The 25,008-nt window shown below is 39.3% G+C and overlaps 1 protein-coding gene across 1 annotated transcript in view; it reads right to left on the reverse strand.

The window, feature by feature from the left end:
* The window catches only part of Svep1 (sushi, von Willebrand factor type A, EGF and pentraxin domain containing 1), a 201,648-nt gene that overhangs the window by 166,064 nt on the left and 10,576 nt on the right, over positions 1-25,008 (reverse strand). Inside the window, exons 2-3 of the mRNA XM_045146479.1 lie at positions 6,355-6,610; positions 2,802-2,978 (exon numbers count right to left, since the gene is read on the reverse strand). Of these exons, the coding sequence (XP_045002414.1) occupies positions 2,802-2,978; positions 6,355-6,610 (433 nt within the window). The remainder of the gene's footprint in view (positions 1-2,801; positions 2,979-6,354; positions 6,611-25,008) is intronic.

Here is a 25,008-nt window from a genome sequence, read left to right on the forward strand (position 1 = left end):
AGCAACCAGCAACTACACAATGACAGCGTGATCTTGGAGCTCCAATGTCACTTTTCCCAAAAATCTTGGAATCAAAAACTGACAACAACGAGAATATTTACATCAATGCAACCAGGCTTGATTTGCCTTGTCTGTCAGAAAGCATCAAGCAGAGATTTACAAATTAAAAGGGTAGATCAGCTAGTCCTCTCATCCAAGGTCTTGGCTAGAAGAGCAGCACAAGTCTTCCAATCCCCCTCTGATGCTAGTGACAGCTCACCTCACATCCTGCACTGCAAGGGTGGCTGTGTCTCAGAGCCTGAAACTGGCCTCTGCTGGCAGTCAGAACTACTTGATAGTTGGGGACAGAGGGTTTGTGAACTGCCCTCCTCTTCCTTCTTGTAATGTATTCCCTGGGATTCAAGATTCATAACTGGGGGCTGCTGCACATAGGGACTGAGGCCACCACACAGCAACGCCGTGATGGGGGTGGTTTGCTGGCAGGGAAGAGTTCAGTCTGGGACCACACGGAAGGCAGACATGCTGACCGCAACATCAAGCAAAGAAAATAGGACTTTTTCTTTGCCTGTGTTTGGTGGGTTAGGATGAGAGGAGTCAGGGAAGGAGAGTGCCAAACTGGGCTGTTGATGAGAGTGTGGGAAGATTCAGGAGGAGGGAAAAACAAGAGGAGGCATTATGCCAGCTCAGAGGCCATAGAGCTCTTCTCCCTCCCTTTCTGCTGAAGGGAGAAATCCTGCTGGGTGGGGTGGCACAGGGCCAAGAAAGGAGTGATTCTGCTAGATGAACATGGATGGGCAGATCTGGCAAGAATATGTCTGCCAGTTTGTATCAGAGCCTGGGGAGAGAGAGGGGAGGAAAAGGAGAGAAGTATGATGAGGGATATGAATGTAACAGTGTTAGAGAGTGATGTAAGAGGAAATGTTCCATAGGGGGAGAAGAAAAAAGGAGAAAATAAGAAAACATGTGAGAGAGAAGACAGCCATGCTCATGTGCTACAGACATGTCACCATACAAAATGCCAGGAAAAAAAATATTATGTGGGAAAAAAAAGAGCAATCACATGGCATAGGAGAAAGCAAATGTTCTGCTCCTAGATGCTCCTGCTGTGTGACAATTTCCATGGGAATATAGTTTTCCAAAAACATGGAAAGCCATGAACTACTTTTTAAGATTTAAAACAAAATGATATCCAATACAGAATAAAATCTCATACTGCTTCAAAATATTAGACATGCCCAAAACACATGGTCAAGTATAAGAATACTATAAGCCTCACTAATTTTGTATAAGGAAACTTAGAGAGAGTAAAATGCAAACGCTGATGAAGTAAATTCCACTTTGAGATGATAGCACTTTCAGAGCTTTGGATGTCCTTTGAGGGGTCTTGTGATGAGCTAGAAGATGATCAGGTGAATGTTATAGTCTGTGACCATATGATGAGGTATCTGTGGACTGAGGTCTAGAATTCCAGTAGTTTCAATCTCATAGAGAAACTGAGGCATAATTTAGGTTAGGTACCCAGAGGACAGATTAATTACCAAAAGAAGATCCCACAGCTAGGGCTCAGGAGACAGTTCAGTGATAAAGTGCTTGTGTCATGAGCGTCAGGACCTGAGTTCTGTCAGAGTCACGGTTTGCTATAGAGGATGGAGTTAGACAGCTTGGTGGGCTCAACGTTTTATTGAATGCTGGGTGTGAGAGTGGCAGGGTTCAGAGCAAGAGGGAAGGAAACTCTGAGCCACCCAGTAGAGGAATGGAGGGGATTATAAGCCTTTTGGGCAGCAGAAAGGGAGAAGTCAGTCTTGTACTGGAGGTGGGGAGAGGGACTTGAGCATATTTGACTCAAGGTCACTCAAGTCTACATGAAGGGGAGGCATTGCCTTTCTGGACCTGGATTTTATGGGCAGTTATTGGGGTTCTCTGGAGTATCTGAAGGTGCGGATTATCACATCCTCATCCAGGGCCACAAGTAGTGGCTGGGAGGAGGTCTTAGTTCTTATTGAAGCCCTGGAGCAGTAAGGTTTAATCAATATATATATTTTTAACAATACACAGGATTTGTTTGGTCTTGGGCATACCTATTGGGAATGGGTGGATAAGAGAGGCAACTTTCTAGAAATCTAACAAGTTCAATCCCTTGGACCCATGTAAAATGCCAGACATGGTGGTATGCAACTGTCATTCCAACACTGGGAGCAAAGACAGGAGAATCCCCGAGACTAGGTATTTATTTATCCAGTCTAGGCTAACTGATGAACTCCAGGCCAAATCCCAAAAGAGGCATCACTGAGATATATTTGTTTGAAGAAAACTCTCAGAAGGTAGATCCATCAAGATCACAGGATAGAGGACAATTTCAAAACTGATGATCCTGAGAACAACACCCAAGGTTGTACTCTTGTCTCCACATGTATGCACACATACGTGAACATGCACACACACATGCATAAAAGAAGACCTTAGATCTTTTCCCTCCCTATTCTGAATTTAGCCTTTCAGAGGCCTCACAAGCTCTCATTCCTCTTCCTGAAAGCCTACCCAACCATCATCTGAACAAGCCCTGGTTAACCTGATGGAAGATAAGAACAAAGGAAAAAGCCACCTCTAGTCAAGTGACTCAAAAACATATCAAAGTATCCAGCTAAGATCCTACTCAAAAAACACACAGTTCAGCATCTTTGGACCCAGCAGATACACAACTCATGAGCAATAATAAACACATTTGAAGTCATTGACTTTGAGGATCATTTGTCACAGAGACATAGGTAACTGATGTCATTACACCCATACCTGAGACTCACCTGTGCATTCATATTGTAGACCTTTCCCATAATACCCCTTTTCACAGATACATTCAAATTGACCCGTGTGTGTTCCACATTTGCAGCTGGCCATTCGGTCACAGCAGTCTTTGCCAGCTTCACAAAGATATGAGCAGTGGGACATATCCTCTTGAATAAAACTCCCAGAAGGTAGATCTGCCAATAACATAGAATAGAGGACAATTTTAAAAAATGAACAGTTGTCTTCTACATTCTCTAGTCATTGCAATTAAGTGCAAGCTGGAAAAAAATATCTTTTCTCATCTGTCAAATTTCCCACTGTCTCCTAAACCTATCCAAATATGAGTGTGTATTGTTTGCAATACCACACTTTGGGAGTTTGCTTCAGCCAGTTAAGTTATTTTAGTCTTGGACCTCATCATAAGTTCTCAAGGTTATGCAAGGTCAGACAGAAATTAAGTACTTTGGAGAGGAGTCTCCAGATGCAGCAGGAAGTAACACAGCCAGTTTTTCAGGTCATTCCCCTGGCTCCCAAACCAGCAGCATTCCCTTGCCTCTATATGAGGTTAGATAGCAATAACCCAACTTTCAAAATCCTGCTCAAGTTAGAGACAAAACCATAATCCTGACCACTGTATAAGAATGCTGATTGTGGACTTCTTACTTTAGAATAAATACCATTGCTCCTGTAGCTACTTGATTAAAACAAAAAAATAGCACCACATAAATTAAATAATAACATCAAAATCTGATGCAGTTTCTAATCTTCAGTTCATGAAGAAATGTGATATGAAATGAGACTGTTCTGATTACTTGAGTGATTCTCTGAAAGAAAGCACTCTAGGACTCCTTGGCAGAGCTATTCAGAAAACCACTTAAGGCAGAATTAAGGTTTAATATGACTGACCCATGATGGATAGCCTAGAGTGAGCAAATGGTCAGTCCACATAGCCTGTCAAAGAAGCTAAATGTTAGCCTGACTTATGGTCCACAGTGCTTGGAACACACATACAGATGGGACTACAGTAGAAATGAAGGGGGCATCAGCAACACATATGGACTGCATCCTTGACTACCTGGGAAAGAGACTGGTGGTTGTCTTAGCTATAGGACTTCTGTCTTTATGCATTAAGTTTGAACAACCATTAGAGATAAAATAAAAGTTAAGGCTCTATCCACTAAGAAAAGAGACCAGTGAAACCAGGAACCACACTAAGGCACCAGCCAGTGGACTGTGGTGTGGGTTAAAGGTCTGCAATTGGGGGTCCCTTGGACTTAGTGCTAAGGCTTTGGAGGACCACAAGTTTATTTGGCAGTAAAGAAAAAAAAAAAACATGTAAAGACTGGTACACTAGGATTCTTGTCAAGGAGACAGATAAAGTATATGTATTATATAAGCTCTTGTTTTGTAACCTATGTCTGTTGAGAATGGCTAGAAACATAGGCAGTCTTGAGACTGGAAGTGGAGTCATCCCACATGAAAGTAACTTGAGACTGCAAAGGCTGGGGAAATTGGGCCCAAGTGCTTTGATGTGATCATGTCTTCCCAGTGAAAACACTGTTTCTTCTTACCAACCCTGGAAAATCAACCAAAGTGTCACATATTCTAGATGTTATTTTAGTGTAATAATTGTGGCACCACCAAAAGCCAACTTTTTTTGTCCCACCTCATTTCTGGGCCAATGTACTTTAGGAGCAGAACAGCAAGGCTGGAAATTCATATCCCACAACACCCAGAGCTTTCTAATCCCATCTAGTAACACCCACTATGCTCAACCTGGACTTCTCCTTTGCCCCAGTTTTCACATCACTTCTCCTGAAGAAAAGGAGAAATAAAATGTAGCCCCAGCTACCTCAGTTTCTACCAGGAGCTCAGTACCATGAAGGCTTGGTGAAATTTAGATATTCTATTTAACCCTCCTGAGAAAACTGTATGTACATTTTATTATAATTTCCACTTTGAAAGGTGGGGAATTAAAACACAGACTTGATTACCTGAGATAACCAACCACAAAAATATTAACTTCTGTTGCTGTTCAATAAATAACTAATAAATTGTAACTAAAATAGTTATTGAGCTTTAACAGAAACTGCTAATAATTTTCTTATCACTTTATATGCATTACTCTACTTAGCCGTTGAAACAAGCCTGGGAAGAGGTATCAATCTCATTCACTACTCTATGACTAATAAAATTAATAAAAGAAACCCAAGAAATGCAAATGACAGAAAATCTGCCAAAATAAAAGAAGACTATTAACCTCATAGGTGATAAAACTGCTATTTCAAATTCAAGAACAGCAGATTATTGTGTCTGAAAATTGGCTTCATTAAGTTGTAGGCCCAAAACTTAATTTCAAACCTTACTTTTCTCTCCAAATTCATTATTTTTTGTGTGAATGGGTTTTTTTTTAAAGATTTTTATTTATTTATTTGAGAGTAACAGAGAGAGAGAGAGAGAGAGAGAGAGAGAGAGAGAGAGAGAGAGAGAGAGAGAGGGAGAGAGAGAATGGGCGCACCAGGGCCTCCAGCCACTGCAAATGAACTCCAGACGCGTGTGCCCCATTGTGCATCTGGCTAAAGTGGGTCCTGGGGAATCCAGCCTCAAACCAGGGTCCTTAGGCTTCACAGGCAAGCGCTTAACCACTATGCCATCTCTCCAATCCTGTGTGAATGGTTTTTAAGCCCTGCCCTAGGTCCCTTTTCTTTGCTGAGTTCCTTGTTTCCAACATCCTTTCTCAGAGAGTTAAGTCCTTTTTTCTCTATCTAGTGCAATAGCCTGACAGTCTATTCTACACCTGGCTCTTGAAATCAAAGTTGGAATAACCTGCTTATTAGTGCAATCCTGTATTTCTGGGCTTCCTCCCTCACACAGGTACCTGAAGAGACCAAATTTGATGTCACATGTTGGCTGAGCTCCCATTTTGCATTCTTTGCTCCTGGCTCACCAAAACACAGGACTGTATTATCACCAGCAAGCTCACCTCACATAAAAGATACAGCTGAGCATCCATAATTTGATATTCAAAGAAATCTAATGAGTGTATCTGATGATTTATCTTCCCTTCTAGGGCTGGTGCTCTTAAACTTATACAAAAGCACATTTATCTTCAAATTGTCAGGGCAAGAGGTATGCATTCAATATTTATTGTCCCTGTATCTTTGTGTGTATTTTTGGAAGCATTCTGGTGGGATTCACTGTGCATGTGTCTGAATGTTTACCTCATGTGTCTAGATAACTGTAAGTGATATCTAAGTCAAGACTTCCCACTCTCTGTGTGGTCTCCAAACCTCACACCTCAATTCATTCCATTGATTGTAGGTGGGAACATATGGATAAGCTAATGAAAATATATCACAGCTGCTAAGAAACAAAACAAATCAAGGTTGTTTCAAGGTTAGCATGCCATCTCTAGGCAATTCAGATCATCTCACAATACCCAAAACACACCCAGGCATCATGCTCAGCAAGGAGCGTGTGAGGAATTAAATCATTCTTCAATGAGTTTCATGCAATGAGCGAGGAGAACCCATTTCAAGGTACCTGTGCTATGCCATTAGCTTCTATTACCTTCGTGTAGTGCCCGGCGAGCTAAAGCCTCAAACTCTTCAAAACTGTGGAGCAGGTAGCAGTGCTCCTCCTTCGGGGAGGAAGCCATGTCATTCAGTTCCCGAATGTTCCCCTGCCATATGCCAAAAGTGAAGATCTCCACTCCAAAATCTCGCAGTGATGCTGCAATAGGCCTGGGATCTCCACCATTGGAATACCCATCGGTAATGAGAAATATAACTTTGGTCGAGTTTTCTCTTGAGTGACGAAGAATTTGCTGTAAAGACAGAGCAAAAGTCTGAACACAGGCGGTGTGGCCCTGGGATTCCCTTCTCAGATAAGGTGGCATGTGTGGGGGTCATTAGCACTTCACAGCAGTGAGGTACAGAAACAGGCACAGAGTAGGGCCTGCAATGGTCTCACAGAGGCTGTATAAATCTCAAAACAATTTAGAATATTTCATCATTATCACCATTTACATAGAACATATCAATGTTAAACTTATCTTTATGGAACATGCTTTAATCTCTAGCCCCACTTAGCATTAAACTGTCTTTTATTGGTCTTGGGTTCTCAAATATAAACCATAACTGAGTCTGAGTGCTATGCACTACTTTAAAGCATCTATCTATCTATCTATCTATCTATCTATCTATCTATCTATCTCTGTCTCTATGTCAAAATCACCACAAGCCTAATTGAAAGAAAACTTAACAGAATGCGTCTTTTCCAGAGTTTCCAATGGCCAACCCTCTTCCTATATTTATTTTTCCACTGCTCCTACAAAAATGTAAAATAGATTCAATGCTTCATCTTTTTGGACCACCCAGGATTAGCATAAAATCGGTTGGGTTGGGTGGTATCCTATCTACATGAGAAAACACTGATTCACTAAATCTGATACTTGAGCTGTATTATTGTAGGACAAGTGAGTTCTGTTTTACGATGTTATGTGCTTTCCCTTCACTATAGACATTGAAGTCATTGATATATACACTCTATGACCACTGGTGTTTTGTCATATCCAACTGCAAGGCACAAGAACTTCAGGGGTGGATGTGACATTGTCATGCACTTAGCTATTATGGCTTTTCATTAGAATTGTGTAAGAAAGGTCTAAATGGCCAGGGCATATTTTCCAGCATGTCCTGAGAAGGAAGCCTTGTCTATTGGGCAATAATGCAGGAACCACTGCATGTTTTCCAGAAAGTAGGCAAGAATAGCAACAATTGAACATTACATTTTGTTGGAATCAAAATAAGCCATTATGATATAAAATATAAGTTTGACTCCATTTACTTCAAGGGTAGACTCATTAGAGGTTACAGACTTTTCTCAAACTATAAGATTTACATCTATGTAAAGCAAACCTTATTAGTATGGATTCTGTTTATAATTAAATCATTCTTACCTAAGTTTTGCTATTGTGAGCTACTAGTTATAAAACCTGAAGGTAAAGAAAATAGAACTAAAATTTCTCCAGAAAACATCTGAAAGGGCAGTACTTTGAAAAGAGGCATGAAAACATGTTACCCTAACCCAAAAATCAAGTGAGACAGAGCAAACTAGCTCAGATGACAAGGAGCTTAGAAAGGAAGACGGGCACAAAAGACAGGCTGTGTGATCTAACAACACGCAAGATGTTAACAGAGATGTTCACCGAACATGCGCCAGGGCTCAATCCACAGCCTCAAAAGTCTTGCCTCTTCAAGTTTAAAAAGCTGCTCAGATGATGAAAGACAAGAAGAATGGGAAAGAATGTGTGGTAAGTGTGAGATTTTTCCATCCTCCAGACAAGAAAAGCACCCCTGAAGAGGGGAGGAAGGAAAGGGTTAGGGAACAGGAGCAGGGATGAGAGAAAACGGACCACTCTGCCCACCCCTTTGAAACAGAGCTCAAAGACGTCAGAGGTAACAGGTTTGGCATTTCAGGGGCAAAGATGGTTTAAAACAGAAGATGGCCTTCCCCAAATCTAACATCATGGAAGACAGGTACTTCCATATAGATTTTTGCAGTACCCTGAGTCTAAAGTGGCTTGGCAAACAGATCACAGCAGTAACTGATACTAACAAGGCATTTCCATTGCTCAGGCAAAACCCCGTCACCCATCCCCTTTCCTTCCAGTAACTTTAGAAAATTTCTTCAGCCCAAGGTTACCAAGCATTCTATATACTCTATATGCATGTTTTTATCTAAAAAGATTTAAATCCACATAGGTTTTTATCCTTTATGTGAGAAACTGCCTGTATTTTTATTCAACTAAATAAACAATTCCCTCCCACCCTTCTTTACTGATTGATCCATTCTTTCCGTGGTTATAGTCTTTCCATTCTTTATTGGCCTACTTGTTTGTTCTTGATTGAAATCACATCATTTTGGAGGGTATAAATTTATATATTTTTTGAATTAAGGAAAATTTGCCATCTTTTTTTGTCTTTTACAGTGTTTGTGGTCAATATTTTTTCCTAAGTGAATATGAGAGTCAGCAAATTAAATTCATTGTTTTTTCTATCTAATCATTTAATCATGCAATCTCACTTCTAAGAGAGTGATCCCAAACGCCCATGCCTGCATGCACATGAGTCAGTGTATGAGCATGTGCGTGTGCGCACACACACACACACACACACACACACACAGATTCAAGGATCAACTCCAGTAGAAATGAGTGACTTCAGTCTTTAAATGCCATTGCTTCTAGAAAGAGCCAAAATTTCATGAAAAATTATTGATTGCACGTCTACAGCCGAAAATGTACAACATGAACTGGAACATATTCTCATGACAGAAAATAAGGAAGCTTAATGGTTATTAAAGATACTTCAAAGAGAACCAGAAACCAGCCATAAGAGCCTCCTTCTGAAGGATAAGCAAAGGGAAATTTGAATATTAATAAATTGAATATTGATCATTAATAAACTGAGTATTAATAATAAATCAAATGCCTTTGTATCTATAAATCATAATATATGCAGACAGTGATAGGAATTTATAGGAAAAGTTCTATTATTAAATAAGAATGGGAATGAACTGAAATAGATAGATAGATATAGATATATATAGACACACACATATGTATTATTCAGCATTATTTCTTGGGAAAAGTCCACTTATTTTTATGGATGATATGAAATAATCTATCTGTATTATTCTACTTTTACATATTTGAAGGGGAAGTCCTAATGGCTATGTCATGCTTGCTGTATACTAAGTAATAACTCCTCTTTCTTTCCAGTGGTTCCATTCAGAAATCACAATCCCATCTCCATTGACATGTCTCTGACACAGTCTTGACAGTAAACTGTGAGCCAGACCCTTAAGAAGGGAGAAAAAGATGAAAAGAAGACCAGGGAAAATGGCAATTTTCTTTTTCAATTTGGTGTTCATGTAGCATCTGGCATAGAGTATGTGCATATACATATTTATTCAATGACTGAATTGGTGTTATGAGGAGAGGAGATGAACTCTAGAATGCTCTGGAGTGAGCAGTCTTGAGTGAGTAGTAGGAACGTGGATGCACATTCCTACAGTTTCGTAAGAAAGCAAAGTTTCTTTTTGTGCCTTTATTGTCCTGAAATAAACAAATGTTCTCCTGGAATATGAGTCTTAGCTCATGCTAGTATCTTCCCTTCACATACCTTCTAGGAGTTTTCAGGGCTTTATCTCTGTACTGCTGTTGCACGCAAAGCACTTTAAGCTGTGATCCTATTTTCCTTCTCTCTTCGCTGGTGAGTCTTTACAGGAACCATTAGGTCTCTTGGCAAGACAATACATTAAGCTTAAAATAACAATCATAACAGCAGGACTAGTGGTCTGAGGAAAGAATTTCACAAGACCTGGGTTTGGAATGTACTTGAGAGATCGATGAGGAGTGGACGAATTACTGACAGTAATTTACAGCTCCCCCCATATGTGTGTTTCAACATACTTGAATTAAAACATAATTCAATAAAAAAATTTCATACCAGGCAATAAGAGGCAAATAGATCTTTGGTAATGTTTGTGGAATGTGGTAGAATCTTGGCACTTCTCAGTGGTATTCCTGAAATAGTTTACATCATCTGCTGCTCTGGCTGCTGCATCTCAGACCCAGAAACTTGGTCCAAAATACTGAACAAGGCAAACTGCTGCCAAAGAAAAACTCAACATGGACTTTGTAAGGCACAAGGTTATCGCCATCTGTATTGTATCAAGTCTCTGATTAGCTTGTATAAATATCTGGCAGGGAAGGAAGCTCCCCTGTCCAGCAGTAGTCATTAGAATGACAAAAATGCATGGTTGTGTAACATGCTTCTAACAAGGGGAATCCATTACCATTACTCAAGACTGCATCGCCACCCCCACCAGTCCACTGAAGAGCTGCCTTTAAAACATGGTCTTGAAAGAAAAAGAAATGACAACAAACCTGGAATGGGACCAATTATTTGCTCTTGAGCTACCATGTCAAAGTACTTGTAGATATGCTATTAACCACAGCATAGCCTAGGCTATAATCAGCCAATACAACTGGCTGTCACTAAGGACACCAACTAGAACTAGAGAGGGTAAGTCACTGTGTTTTAAATATTTGATATAGTGAATAAATTCCCATTGCAACTGTGTCCGGAAATACCTCTCCACCACGGAGCAGAATCTGAGTTAGTTATGTCAGTGTTTCACATATTTTTTTGTTTGGAAATACTGAATAAAAGCAAAGCTCCTTAAATTACTTATAATGCTATCTTCACTTCATATCTAAAATTTCACCAAGCCTCATTTGCTACTTATTCTTTTTACCTTGAATGCTTTGATGTCCTTTAGTCAGGGGAGGTTGTTTTTTTTTATTTCTGGGTATTATTTATAGGAAAAGAACTTCTTATGTTGCTTTATCCTTTTTTGAATTTTGTGTATTCTAGTCTTTGTGACTTTTATCTCATTCGACTTCCTTCTGAATGTGGTGGGAAGCTTTTCTCATGCCACTTCAGCTTAATGATATTATTTTATTCCTTTCCACTTTTCATTTGGAATTATACCTGTGCTGGAGAGATGGCTCAACAGTAAAAGGCACTTGTTTACAAAGCCTGAAGACCAGGGTTTGATTCATCAGTACCCACATAAAGCCAGATGCACAAAGTGGTGCATGTGTCTGGGATTCATTTGCAGTGGCACTGGGCCCTGGTGCGCCCATTTGCATTCTTTCTCTCTGTCTCTCTACTTGAAAATAAATAAATATTATTTTAAAAATTACCTAACATTACATTTTCCTTTTCCTGTTACAATCTTTATTTTATTCATTTTCTCTTTCTTCCTTTTATTTTTTCAGCCAGTTTTATGTTAATTTCAGTCTGTTTTTTATCCCTCAATTGTCATCTGTTTATTGATTTAAGTGCATGCAACACACGTATTCTAAGATCTAGTTCTCTCTCTCTCTCTCTCTCTCTGTCTCTCTCTCTCTCTCTCTCTCTCTCTCTCTCTCTGTGTGTGTTAGCACTAGTAGAAGTACATGTGTTGTGGTTTACATATGTATGTGTACGGATGCATACATACATTTGGTTTTGCACTGTGTGTGGTGGCAGCAGAAGAAGGACACATGGTGTGTGAAGTTTACACATGCATGTGTACAGATGCACGCAGAAGCCAGAAAAAGATGTCAGGTGTCCTCCTCTATCACTTTTCTGCCCTACTTCCTGGAGACAGACTTTCTTGCTGAACTTGCAGCTCCCGGGTTTTGTTTAGACTAACCGGTCAGGAAGCTCCAGCAGGGAAATTGCAGGCATGTGCCACCATGGTGTGCTCTGGGTCAAAAGCAGGTCCTCATACTTGAGCCCTGTTATCCACTAAGCCACCCACCCAGTCTCTAGCTCTGCTGTTCACAGTGAAGTCATCAGTTATCCACATCTTGCATTCTATCTTTATCTAGGTTAGCAGAACATGATCAGCTTCCAGAGAGAACTGAGTTTTCCCCTGCCCCCTCCCCCATATATCCATGAACAAAGAAGCTTATTCAGTCAAAGCCATTTGCCACGTGTCACTTTGGGAACTTCAGATGAAACTTTTTTTGCAGCTAGAGAAACAAATTGACAATTTTACCTAATTTTAATTAATTTAAATGTAAATTGACCAATGACCAATGGTGTTGTACAGTGCAAGCCAAGAAAGCTCTATCTTCATTCAAGAATGAAAAAACACAGAAAGTCTGAAGTAGTTGGCTGAAAATATTCTGCAAGTGGGCTGAAGAGATGGCTTAGTGGTTAAGGTGGTTGCTTACAAAGCCAAAGGACCTTAGTTCGATTCCCCAGGACCCACATTAGCCAGATGCACAAGGGGTGCACAAATGTGGAATTCATCTGCAGTGACTAGAGGCCTTGATACACCCCTTTGAGCGATCTCTCTCTCTTTCTCTCTCTCTCCCTCTCCCTCTTTCTCTGTCAAATAAATAAATAAAAATAAAATGTTTAAAAAATATTCTATAAGTAAAAGTAATAAAAACTCAACCAGAGGATATAGAAGAAAGCACCCAAGATGATTTCAAAATCTTATTAATAAAAAGTAATATATGCTTTTACAATAGATTCAATTTTGTTTTGTTTTTGTTTTTCGAGGTAGGGTCTCACTCTGGCCCAGGCTGACCTGAAATTCACTATGTAGTCTCAGAGTGGCCTCAAACTCATGGTGATCTTCCTACCTCTGCCTCCCGAATGTTGGGATTAAAGTCATGAGCCACCACTCCTGGCTTTAGATTCAAATTTTAATAAAGATATACAATTCCTAAGATGAACTATCTATTTTTTCCTAATATTTTATTTTATTTGAAAGAGAAAGAGGCAGATAAATAAAGAGAGAATAGGCATGCCAGGGCTTCTAGCCACTGCAAATGAACTCCAGATGCATGCACCACCAGCTGCATATAGCTTATGTGGGCCTTGGGGAATCAAACCTGAGTTCGTTGGCTTTGCAGGCAAGCTTTTTAACCACTAAGAAATCTTTTCAGCCCTGAACTATCATGCTTAAAACAATAGAAACCATGCTCAACTGTAAAATCTCAGTAGATTTGCCAAGTAGATAAATCAGTGACCCAAATATTTTCATTATTATGTTGAAATTTTTGCTCTGAAATTTTTAACCAAAATAATAAGACATATTATTAGACATTGTTCTTTTTAAGTATTCTTCTCTTTCTAAAAAAAAGTCAGAATAAGAAGGTTAGGAGAAAGCTGGGCAATGCATGTATATTGATCAAACACAGTAATAATATCCTTAAAACATAAAGAACTGGGGTTGGGGACTTACCTAGTGGAAGAGTGCTTGTCTAGCAAGCATAAGTTCTGAATTTTGTCCTTAGCGCTGAAATAGATGATAGATAAAAGAGAGATAGATGATTGATAGATAGATTATAGATAACACATAAATATGTTATAAATTATAAATAAATAAAAGTAAACAAGAGAGAACTTTTACAGATACCTAAATAAAAAGAGAGAGAAAAATAACAGGGGCATAAGTCAGTGTTTTTACCAAACAAACCAAAGACAAAGAAAGAAGGGAAGAAGGAAGGAAGAAAGAATTATAGAAAATACAAAAATGTTTAACCTCATTAATGCCAAAATAAGTTAAATAATATTATCTTTACTTTTGATTTCTCACATGGCTATGGTAATTTAACATATTTTACATTATAACATGGATAAAAGCAAAGACTTATTGGGAAAACCATTTGAGAAAGTAATCAAAACCTTAAAATTTTCACACAATTTGAACTTAAATTCTATAGTCAACTTTATTTTAAAGAAATATCCATGGATGTACACATGAAGTAATCAAAAAGGTGCATATTCTAGAATAATTTGAAATAATAAAAAATTAGAACCTATAAAATTCCAGCAACAGAACATTAAACTACCTGGCAATTACGTGATGTAATTATAATAAAAATTTTTCATGTAAGTGTGACATGCACATGTACTATTTGTGTATGTGTGTGTAATACTGACAACATGCACATCCAAATGTGTTGACTATCTCCTGATAGACTATTTATGAAACTTTAATGCTACTTTGTAGACTTCTATACCATTTCTAAATTTCCACTTCCTCTTTCCTCTACTAGGAAATGTCATTTATTTTAATTTGAGGTTAAGGTATCACTCTAGCCAGGCTCTGCAGTCCCAGACTGGTGATCCTCCTACCTCTTTCTCCTGACTGCTGGGATTAAAGGTATGCACTACCATGTCTGGTGGAAATAGCATTTGCAGTCAGAATTTTGAATCTCAGCTACAGGGTAAAGCCTACCTACATCAAATCCTTAAGCTCCATGGGTAAAGTACTAGTGGCTCAGTGGACATCTCTGCCTGAATCCACTCTACATCCTCTCATTTATCCATGCATAAATCAGGGTCCCCACACTTGCCTTCACAATAAGGCACATGTGGCACCCTAATCCTCTACCTTCAAGATCTGAAGCTGGGAGGGTGGTGGTGTCAATTCTGATGCCTTTGCTTCCATCTATCACTTTCAGTGACCTCCTAGAACGATACAGTCACCTCCAAGTCATGCGTTGACCTCCTAAAACCTTGTCTCCTCAGCCTTGGTTCAGGCACCTCACCCTGGAATCCTGAAAACAGAGTTGTTTAAGCATTTCTGCAGGAAGATGCTCTTCTTCCAAATCCATTTTCTAACTTGCCAACAAGCATTCTTCTAAACTTCCAGTTATTTTCTTTGTCTACAATTTGAACTTCTTTCCAAGTTATTTCACTATCTAGCCCTCAATAATCCTTCCAGGCACATTCCTCAGCACACTCCTGTCTGCTTGGCGCTTCCCAGTACTGCTCACTCTGTTCTAGCTACACCAGTCTTTTCGAGGCATTCTTGATGTTTGATGCACCCATGAATTTTTAATAATGCTTTTGCATTTCCCAACAAGCCCACCTCTATTTTTTTTTTTTACCAGTTTGACAGAGTTTAGAACAAAATTCACCTCCTCTTTAAAACTTTACCACAAATTCTGCTGTGCATAAAGTTCCACGCTCTACTCATGTTCTTCACACAAACTCCCTCATAATTACAGTTGCCTGTATCATAAACTAGATGGTAAGCTTTTCTGAGGCAAATTAAATCTGACATTCTCAATCTGATTTTGACAAGAAAGTAATGAGGAGCTGGGTGTTAGTGCATGTCTTAATCATAACACTTGGAAGATAAAGGCAGGAGGAGCAGGAGTTATAGAAAGACTGGGTTACTTACATGAGACCCAGTCTTCAAAAAAAAACTAACCAGATAAACAAACAAATTTGGAAACCAGAAAATGAACAAATACATAAATGCTATAATTTTTGGTTGGATATATGTATAACACGAAGAATACAATAATAAACTAGACAAAAATTTTACAGCAAATCTTGTTCTACACTCATGAAATTTGTGATAAATAGCATCTTTCAATTTGTTTCACTATATATATTGAGCTTCTATTATTGACCAGGCACTATACTAGACTTTTCCAGTTGTGTTACTTGATGAGACAAAACCAAAAGTACTACTAATCAAAAGCCAATTGGCTGGAGAGAGGGCCTAGCACTTAAGGCACTTGCCTGCAAAGCCAAAAGACCCAGGTTCAATTCCTCAGGACCCACGTATGCTAATTACACAAGGGGGTGCACACATCTGGAGTTCATTTGCAGTAGCTGGAGGCCCTGGCAGGACAGTTCCCCCCCCCCTCTCTCTCTCTCCATCCCTCCATCCCTATTTCTCTCTCTCTCAAATAAATAAATAAAAATAAAGTATTTTTTAAAAAACAACGAAAATGATACAAGTATACCGGGAAAGAGTATTTTTCAGTAATAGCTTTCCATTTAATTTTATAATTTCAAATGAATCACATTTAAAATGTCTCATTTGGACTGGAGAGATTGCTTAGTGGTTGAAACACTTGCCTATGAAGTATAATGACCCAGGTTCAATTCCCCAGTACTTCAGCCAGATGCACAAGGTGGCACATGCATCTAGAGTTCAATTGCAGTGGCTGGAGGCCCTGGCATACCCATTCTCTCTCCATCTCCCACCCCCCACCTGTTTCTCTCTCTCTCCCTCAAATAAAATATTGAAAAAATAAAATGTATCATTTATTTTAAGCATTTATTTTATCTTTATAGACTTGTATTCTAGAAAGTAAAAAAAGTTGGCTCTCAGATCCTTCATGGTATTTGTGATAGTCTAGCCAAATCAAAGAAGAAACAGAAGGTCAAAGAAGACGTTAATCTCAGATTTATGGTTACAGTGTTCATCGCCCACATACATGCTTTGTTCATTAAACATGGATACACATCATTTTGAAATGGACCCATAGGGACAGTATATTACATTGGGAAATGGTGTGAGGAGTTGATGAGTAGCTGAACAAATCCAGACTGTGAAAACAACAGAGCAGACATGCAGAGACCAAACAAATTTGTACTCATGCCCACTTCCACGATCTATTCTTACACACAAAGAATCCAGAAAATCTGGTTGGCAAAACCAGAGCCATCAGAATCCCAAATGGCATCACATTTATGCTGATTGTTAATTTATTTCCAGATGAATGTCAAATTAGATTCCCTTTTTAATATTATATATGACTTTATAAGACAGTTTAAATTGACATGCTAAATATCTATATAATATAACCAAGTATCATTTAACAGCCAAAGTCAAAGACACAGAATCTGTGTGTCCCACATTAAATGACTGAAGAAGAAAGATAATCTCAAATGGTATTATTTGTTATTTTGACATCTATTTATAATTTTATAAATGATGTAGGAAAAGAATAGAGTACTACTCAATACTACAAAGAATTATCATAAAACTAATGAAAAACATTATGCTTGAATCATCCTCATTCAATTCAAGAACAAGAAAAAAGGACCATTATTATGAGAGAATACTAGCCGAGGTGACAAGGTGAGAGACAGAGGTAAGTGAAATTATAAAAAGGAACATAATCCAGATAAAACAGAACCAAACTGAAAAAAATGTGGACATGGTGAGAAAAATTTACTTATAACCATCTTAACCTTACAGTTTTATAGTAACATGGGACCATGAATAGATTTGAAAATTCAATTGTGGGCTTGGATTGCATGTCAGTAGTAGAATACTTGTCTAGAATGTGAAAGACTCTGTAATTCAATCCCCAGTACCATACTCCCAAGACAGCCTTTGAAAAATTAAGCTGGAGTTATAGCTATGTAACACAAACTTGAAAAATAATTTTAGAAGAACTTTTCTACATAGGAAAATCTTCATTATGTAATATAAGATATAAAAATTATAAGATATGCTTTTTCTACTGGTACATATTACTATATTTGTTCATATGTTAAAAGACAAAAATTATTAGTTGGGCATGGTGGCACATGCCTTTATTGCCAGCACTCGGGAGGCAGAGGTAGAAGGATCACCATGGTTCGAGGCCACCCTTGAGACTACATAGTGAATTCCAGGTCAGCTTGGACTAGAGTGCAACTCTACCTCAAAAAAAATTATAATAGTTATATTTTCCTGCTTAGCCAAGGATATTCATGGGCATATTATTTATATAATAAGGGAGATAAACAAAAATATCTTGAACCCTTGTGGGAATGAGTAAAGAATTTCACTGTTACCCTTGAATTAAAGATATTTCACTATTAAGAAAAAATTTTCAAAGGATTCCTTGATTACATTTAGTTGCTTATAAGGGTTGTGTATCCGTGAATTTCTTAGACAAAGTGGGAGATTTCCTGGACACATCCAGGAACATGTCTTCCAATACAAGACCAGGGAGAAGCAAGTGTTGGACCTCAAGAGGCTCCAGCCAGAAGCACGAGGCTTCCAGTCATGGCTCCTCCTGCGAACCCCCCTCCTGCTCTCTGGGGCCACACAGTATGTCGTCCCGGCTTCTCTCTCTCTGCACATCCTTATTCCCTCTCTTTACGCTGGTGGGCCTTCTATGCTATCTGACCACAGTCCTAACTCTATCTTCTCTAACTCCCTTGGTCCTTTGTGCTCCAATCCAAATTCGCTAGGAGGAAAACAGTAAAGGATCCACTGGACATCAGAATTGACCCTGTAAATGCAGACAGAGCAGGGCAACGGCCCTGGGTGGTCAAGAGAAGAGAGAGTTTAATTCGATGTTTAGGCATCTCTAGGAGAGAAACCAACTTGGAAATCTAACAGGTCAACTGTCATTCCAAAGAGCACCAAAAATGTCAGGAAACATAGTGTAGCTAATGGGAAAACTCAAGTGTAAGAATACTACTGAAAAATTACAGAAATGTTACTTATGATCCAAAGCCATTAGAAGAAAAGATGTCTTTTTATGAGATAATAAAACATTAACAGGTGTCTAGAATGTGTGAAAGATGCAAGAAAAATAAAAATACCTAACCATTCTGGTGAAAATATCTGTCTTCAGCAATAACTCAATTCTATTTTTTATTTTTATGTATTAGAGTCAGAGAGAGTGACAGAGAGGGAGAGACAGAGAGAGAGAGAGAGAGAAAGAGGGAAGGAGAGAGGGAGGGAGGGAGGGAGGGAGGGAGGGAGGGAGGGAGGGAGGGAGGGAGGGAGGGAGGGAGAGAATGGGCGCACCAGGCTTCTGGCAACTGCAAAGAACTCCAGACGTAGGTGCCCCCTTGTGCATCTGGCTAATGTGGGTCCTTTGGCTATGCAGGCAAGTGCCTCAGCAGCTAAGCCATCCCTCCATCCCACAGCTCTAGAACATTTCAAAAAGCAAACATACTTCAAATCAAATCTAGTAACACATTACATAGTCAAAGGGGTCAGAGAAAGAATATTTTAAGTTCATGAACTTATTATGTATTCCTTTTGTTATAGTTACCCTAAATTTATTTCTAAAAACACATTTAATTAATTTTATTTTAGTAAAATTCCAAGTAAATGATATTTGGAAGTTTGCTTTATTGTTTTTTTTTTTTGCACATTTATCTGTATGAATAATCACATCCATTTTAAACATCATGAATCAAAAGATTCTGTTTATAACTTTAAGAAACTAAAATTAAATCCTAAATCATTTAGAGTTCAGTTCTGCTCATAGACTAGATGATGTATTATAGGCTAGTCATCCTCAGTATGAGAATCTAACATCCTGAGTGCTACAAATTCTGAAACTTTTGAGCACCAACTTGATACACTAAATGGGCATTCCCAACATTCCCAACAATGAAACTTCATTTCATGAGAAAGATTATTCAAGCTATGGCATGAAATCACCTTCAGGCTTTGTGTATATGAAATGAAACTAGGTTGCATGATTAGACTTAGGTCCCATCTCTAAGATATAACACACACACACACACACACACACACGCACACATATGTGTGTATATGCAAGTATTCCAAATATTTCTTAAACAATCTAAAATCTTAAACACTTCTGGTTCCATGTGTTTTAGATAAGGGCTACTCAAACTTTATCTGTACTTAAATATTCAGTCAATAACTTCTGTGGAATTTACATCTATCATCATTCAAAACTGTTGGTTGTTAAAAATTATTTTGAGTATATTATAGTGTCTGGTGGGTTAAAGAATTTGTAATGTTTAGTTACATGGTCATATCAGTGACAGTGTTCTTTAAATATGCATTAGATACATAACTAAACTTAGTTCAATATTTGCAGTACTTGAAGAAAAATTCTCTCTTTAAAAAATGGTTTTTTTTAAATTTGTTAGAGAGAGCAAGTGTGAGTATGGTGTCCACAACCTCCTCCCACTGCAGACAAAGTCTGGACTCCTGTGTCACTTTGTGCATTTGGCTTTATGTCGGTGCTGAGAACTTGGACCAGGGCAAGCAGGCTTTGCAAGGAAGCTCCTTTAACTGCTGAGCCATCTCTCCAGCCTACGAAAGATTTTTCTGAGCATCAGTAATGACAGAACTGATTGCTAAAGCAAGAGATTTTTTTCAGCCATCTAATAAACTGCTAAAGTTGTTTGTGAAATTGGATAGCATACAAAAAGCATAGAAAATGTATGACTCAGGGGAACTTTGAGGATTCTAAATTAGAGTAAATTGAATTTGAATAACCAATGTTTGATACTGAAATTTGTCATTAAAATTGATAGACTTGCTTTTAGGCTATATGGTTATTCAGTGGGACTTAAGACACCTAGGGACTAAAAATATTGATGACTCAGTCCTATTTTTATTTTAATAGAGGACATGACCTAGTGTTGACTCTGGGTTACATAAAATAAGAATTGGGGAAACTGGGCAACTAAGGAGGACAGAGGCAGATGTTCTCTACTAGATGATATTGTCTATTGCATCAGGGTCTTGGGCTTAGGAGTGGTGGTACAGACTTCTGCTAAGGCCCATGAGATGGCTAAGGTAAGCTGATGCATCCATAGCACATGAAAATAGCATTTGGGCAGCAAATCACTGGAATGGAAGTGGGTGAGACAGGTGATGGTCCACCTGGCATGATCGGACATCTCAGAGAGTGCCCATTCAAATGACACTCTCCAAGTGTTCATTCTTCTAGTCCATATCTATCATCCACATACATAAGGCCCACTCATGGCTACTCTCTGTGTCTCAAGATTTTGCCTTGAACTTCACTTGAACTTCACCAGTGTGCTTTGCAATCTACTAAATCTCCTTACAATGTGGTGTCGAGGTAGCTGTGCACGATGGTTAAGAATTCAGAGTTTGGTTCACACTACCTGGATTTGAATTCCTGTTAGTTGATTTTGTCTGCAACATAAGCTTGGTTTTATTTACTTAGCCCTCTCTACGTACACTGTGCTTTGGAGATAATGATAATGTAACTTAGCTGAGCAGGTTTGTCTTGAGAGGGTTTGGTGAATTCATAAAGAGAAAGTGCTAAGAGTGGTACCTGACAAATAAATGTTCTCAGCACTTACTGTTATGATTTTATTGTTACTGTGTAGGCTGCTGACAAGGCTGTACCAGAGTCTAGGGGGAACCAATAACCACCCGATTCCATCTGAACCAGGGAGTTGCTAATTCGCTAAGCAGAGGAGTGGAAAATGACTGGACCCTGTAGTGTTATGAGGACTCTAGGTCTACCAAAGGGCAGTACAGGTGGTGGCAGGGTAAAGACACATGAGTTCCCAACCTGCAGATTCCCTCTGAATTCATCAGACAGGCTTCTCTATGAAAGGGTTAAGATTTGCTTCCTGGACCAGATTTTAGTGGAAAAGAAGGTTGGTATACCCACCTGCCTGACATTCTTCTCAACACTTTCTGTTGCTCCCATGGGAAGGTCACATGAAGGGAAAATTTGTTAACATTCTCCTACCATGCAAAAACTGCAGCATCCACCAACTGTTCTGTTTAGAATCCAATGGGCCTCACCACTGTGAATGAGCCCACGACTGCAGTGTTGTGCAGCAGAACGGAAATCAGAGAAACGCTAGACTGTCCTTCCAGTATGCCAGCACTGGCCCAGTAAAGATCTGCCTTTCAAGGACTGTGAGATTATAATGAGTACTATTTTCTAGATCCTGCAGGAGATACAAAGTCAGGTAAGATGTGATCCCTGTCACCCAAAACAGCAGAGGGAAGAGAAGGAGTGTGAAAGCATTATGTACAAGGTACCCCAGATCCCTGTTAGTTTATTTTCCTATACTATTTTTCCTACATTTTGGGACAATGTCAGAACACAAAAATTCAAAATCAACAACAAAAAGAACCCAAACAACTGGGATGGAGAAATATTTCAGAAGTGATAGACACTTCCTTGCAAAGCCTAATGGCCTGGGTTTGATTCCCTAGTACCCACATAAAGCCAGATCACAAAATGGATCATGTGTCTGGAGTTCGGTTGCAGTGGCAGGAGGCCCTGGCACACCTCTTCCCTCCCTCCCTCTCTCTCTCTCTCTCTCTCTCTCTCTCTCTCTCTCTCTCTCTCTCTCTCTCTCTCTCTCCCTCTTCCTCAAGTAAATAAATAGATTATTTAAAAATAATTTTTATATAAAAAATATCCTGTTAGCACTTGCATCACCTTTGTCTGCTGAATTCTGACTTTGAGTCTTTGGACTTAAAACTATAGAAGAAAGGAAATTCTGAAATAGAAAAAGTAAAAAGAATAAAGAAATATTAACTGCTGCATTTGGTCTCTGGACTGGCCTGTGGGTGAGTTCTTTGGAGAATTCTCCTTTTCTTTTCCTTAGCTACCACTATAATAACATACAGGACTTTTTGATACTGGAGTTTCTTTGTTTAATGGCCACAAACTGACTCAAACAGAATTATTTTCCGCAGCTTTCCTCCTCCAGTGGTAAAGAGCATTCACCCTCATTTTGCAGTACATGTAGCTCTGCCACTGACCTATATTCCCATTCCACCTATATTCTAGGTCTTCCTAAGACTGATGCTCCTGCCCAGATTTCTTATACTAACGTCTTCATCTTCTTGCCTGAAGCTTTCCTGACTGTTTGCAGATCACTCTGCTTCTATGTGGGAGGTGTGGGAGTGACAGAGAATTAATACTTCCTGGTGCCCGATACGAGCTATTTTCTAAAAGCCTGAGGTTCCTTGCCCTCTATTTGTGATACTTGGGACTTGGATTCTACACTAGGTCCGAGTGTTGTCCAGTGGAATTAAGCATCAACTCTCTTTTATGCCATCATTGGCATCCTTCCTCTTTTTCTCTCTTCCCCACTCTGCTATCACTAGTTGCTTGTATAGCCTGCAACATAAGATACTTGTCTTTTTGCACTGTGTGTATGCATGTTCATACATGTCTGGGATACATGCATGGGTATGGCTCTTCATGTGTGAGCACATGATGTGGAAGCCAAAGGTCAATATTAAGTGCCTTCCTTTAATTGCTCTCCATCTTATTCTTTTCTTTTCTTTTCTTTTCTTTTCTTTTCTTTTCTTTTCTTTTCTTTTCTTTTCTTTTCTTTTCTTTTCTTTTCTTTTCTTTTCTTTTCTTTTTTTTATTTGAGAGCGACAGACACAGAGAGAAAGACAGATAGAGGAAGAGAGAGAGAATGGGCGCGCCAGGGCTTCCAGCCTCTGCAAACGAACTCCAGACGCGTGCGCCCCCTTGTGCTTCTGGCTAACGTGGGACCTGGGGAACCGAGCCTCGAACCAGGGTCCTTAGGTTTCATAGGCAAGCGCTTAACCGCTAAGCCATCTCTCCAGCCCATCTTTTATTTTCTTTTTCAAGGTAAGATCTCACTGTAGCCCAGACTGACCTGGAATTTACTATGTATTCTCAGGCTGGCCTCAAACTCACAGCGATCCTCCTACCTCTGCCTTCCTAGTGGTGGGATTAAAGGCGTGTGCCACCGTGCCCAGCCCAATCTTACTTTTTGAGACAGTATCTGTGCACCAAAAGCACATCAAGTAAGCTACACTATCTAGCCAACCATTCACAGGGATCCTCCTATCTCCACCTTCCCAGCACTGGCATTATAGGCATAGGCTGCCATGTCCAGCATTTTTACATGGGTTCTAGAGATTGAACTCATGTCCCCTTTCTAGCGAGTTAAGAGTTTAATTGTCTGAGTGAGCCATCTTCCTAGACCCAAATTAACTATTCTTTAATCCACCACACACACACTTCTCAAATCATGTATCTGTTAAAACCCAAACCAAGACATTGGCTATGTGTCTAGATCACTTCTCCAGCAAAGAGACACACAGTTGAATCAAGGCTTCTGTCCATTTAAAGTAACAAGCAGTATTCAGAATGTGGGCCTCCCTTCAGTTTGGCTGGTACAGGGGGTGCATGCAACCTGAAGGACAGGAAGGAGAGATCTACCACTCTATACAGACAATGCCATCCCTCCAAACCCAGACCTCCATGCATTTACTATTTCCTTTGCTATTTCCCTCTGGTTCCTCAGTTCATTCATCACAGAAACCAGAGCAAGGTGCTGGGCAGAGGGGAGGGGTAGATGGGCACATTATCCCTGAACTCTGGAGTGTATCCTTCTTGATTGTTAGTGGCTCTCATTAAAATGTGGAATACACAGTGCTCTTTAATGCAAGCTATGGGTCTTGGCACCAAATCTGGGATAACAGAGAAATCTCACATAACATCCTGGGCAGATGCTTACTTACAATGTGGGGTTTTATTAATCCTATTGGGCTATGTACAATAGCCTTAACTCTTGGTATACTTTATTGCCAAAAAACTCTAACAACTTCCTGAAATCACTTTTGGAGCAACATTTAAAGCCAAGCATGCATATTTTGAAGGGAATGTAACTAAAAAAAAAGACAAACATTGGCTAGACACAGTAGTGTGCAAAAAACAGAAATAAGCAAATGAAATTTGATTAATTTTTCTTGAAGTCCATTCAGATGCATCTGGAAAGGCCAAGCTGTAATATAGGGCCAAAATCAGTAATGTCTTATTCTTCAGAAAGGATTAAATCAGTGTAGGTCAAAATGAGTGTGCCAAGTTGAAAGAAAGCCTGAACAAAGCACAGTGACAAACGGCACATCAGAGTGTGCCTGAACCCCCTCCAGCGACAGCATCAAACAGACTGAGTTTTAGTTCACAAACAAAATTCACAATGAACATGAGGCTGGGAATTAGGAAAGGAGGATTATCTATAAAAATGAGTCTTTTGAGGCACCTACTTTATATATATATGGCATAATGAAAGACATTACTCCCCTGAATGTTCTTTGATATGTACGAATAGTGACAGTAAGAGAGATTGACAGAAC

Source organism: Jaculus jaculus, chromosome 1, assembly GCF_020740685.1.
Source record: "Jaculus jaculus isolate mJacJac1 chromosome 1, mJacJac1.mat.Y.cur, whole genome shotgun sequence".
Taxonomy (NCBI): domain Eukaryota; kingdom Metazoa; phylum Chordata; class Mammalia; order Rodentia; family Dipodidae; genus Jaculus; species Jaculus jaculus.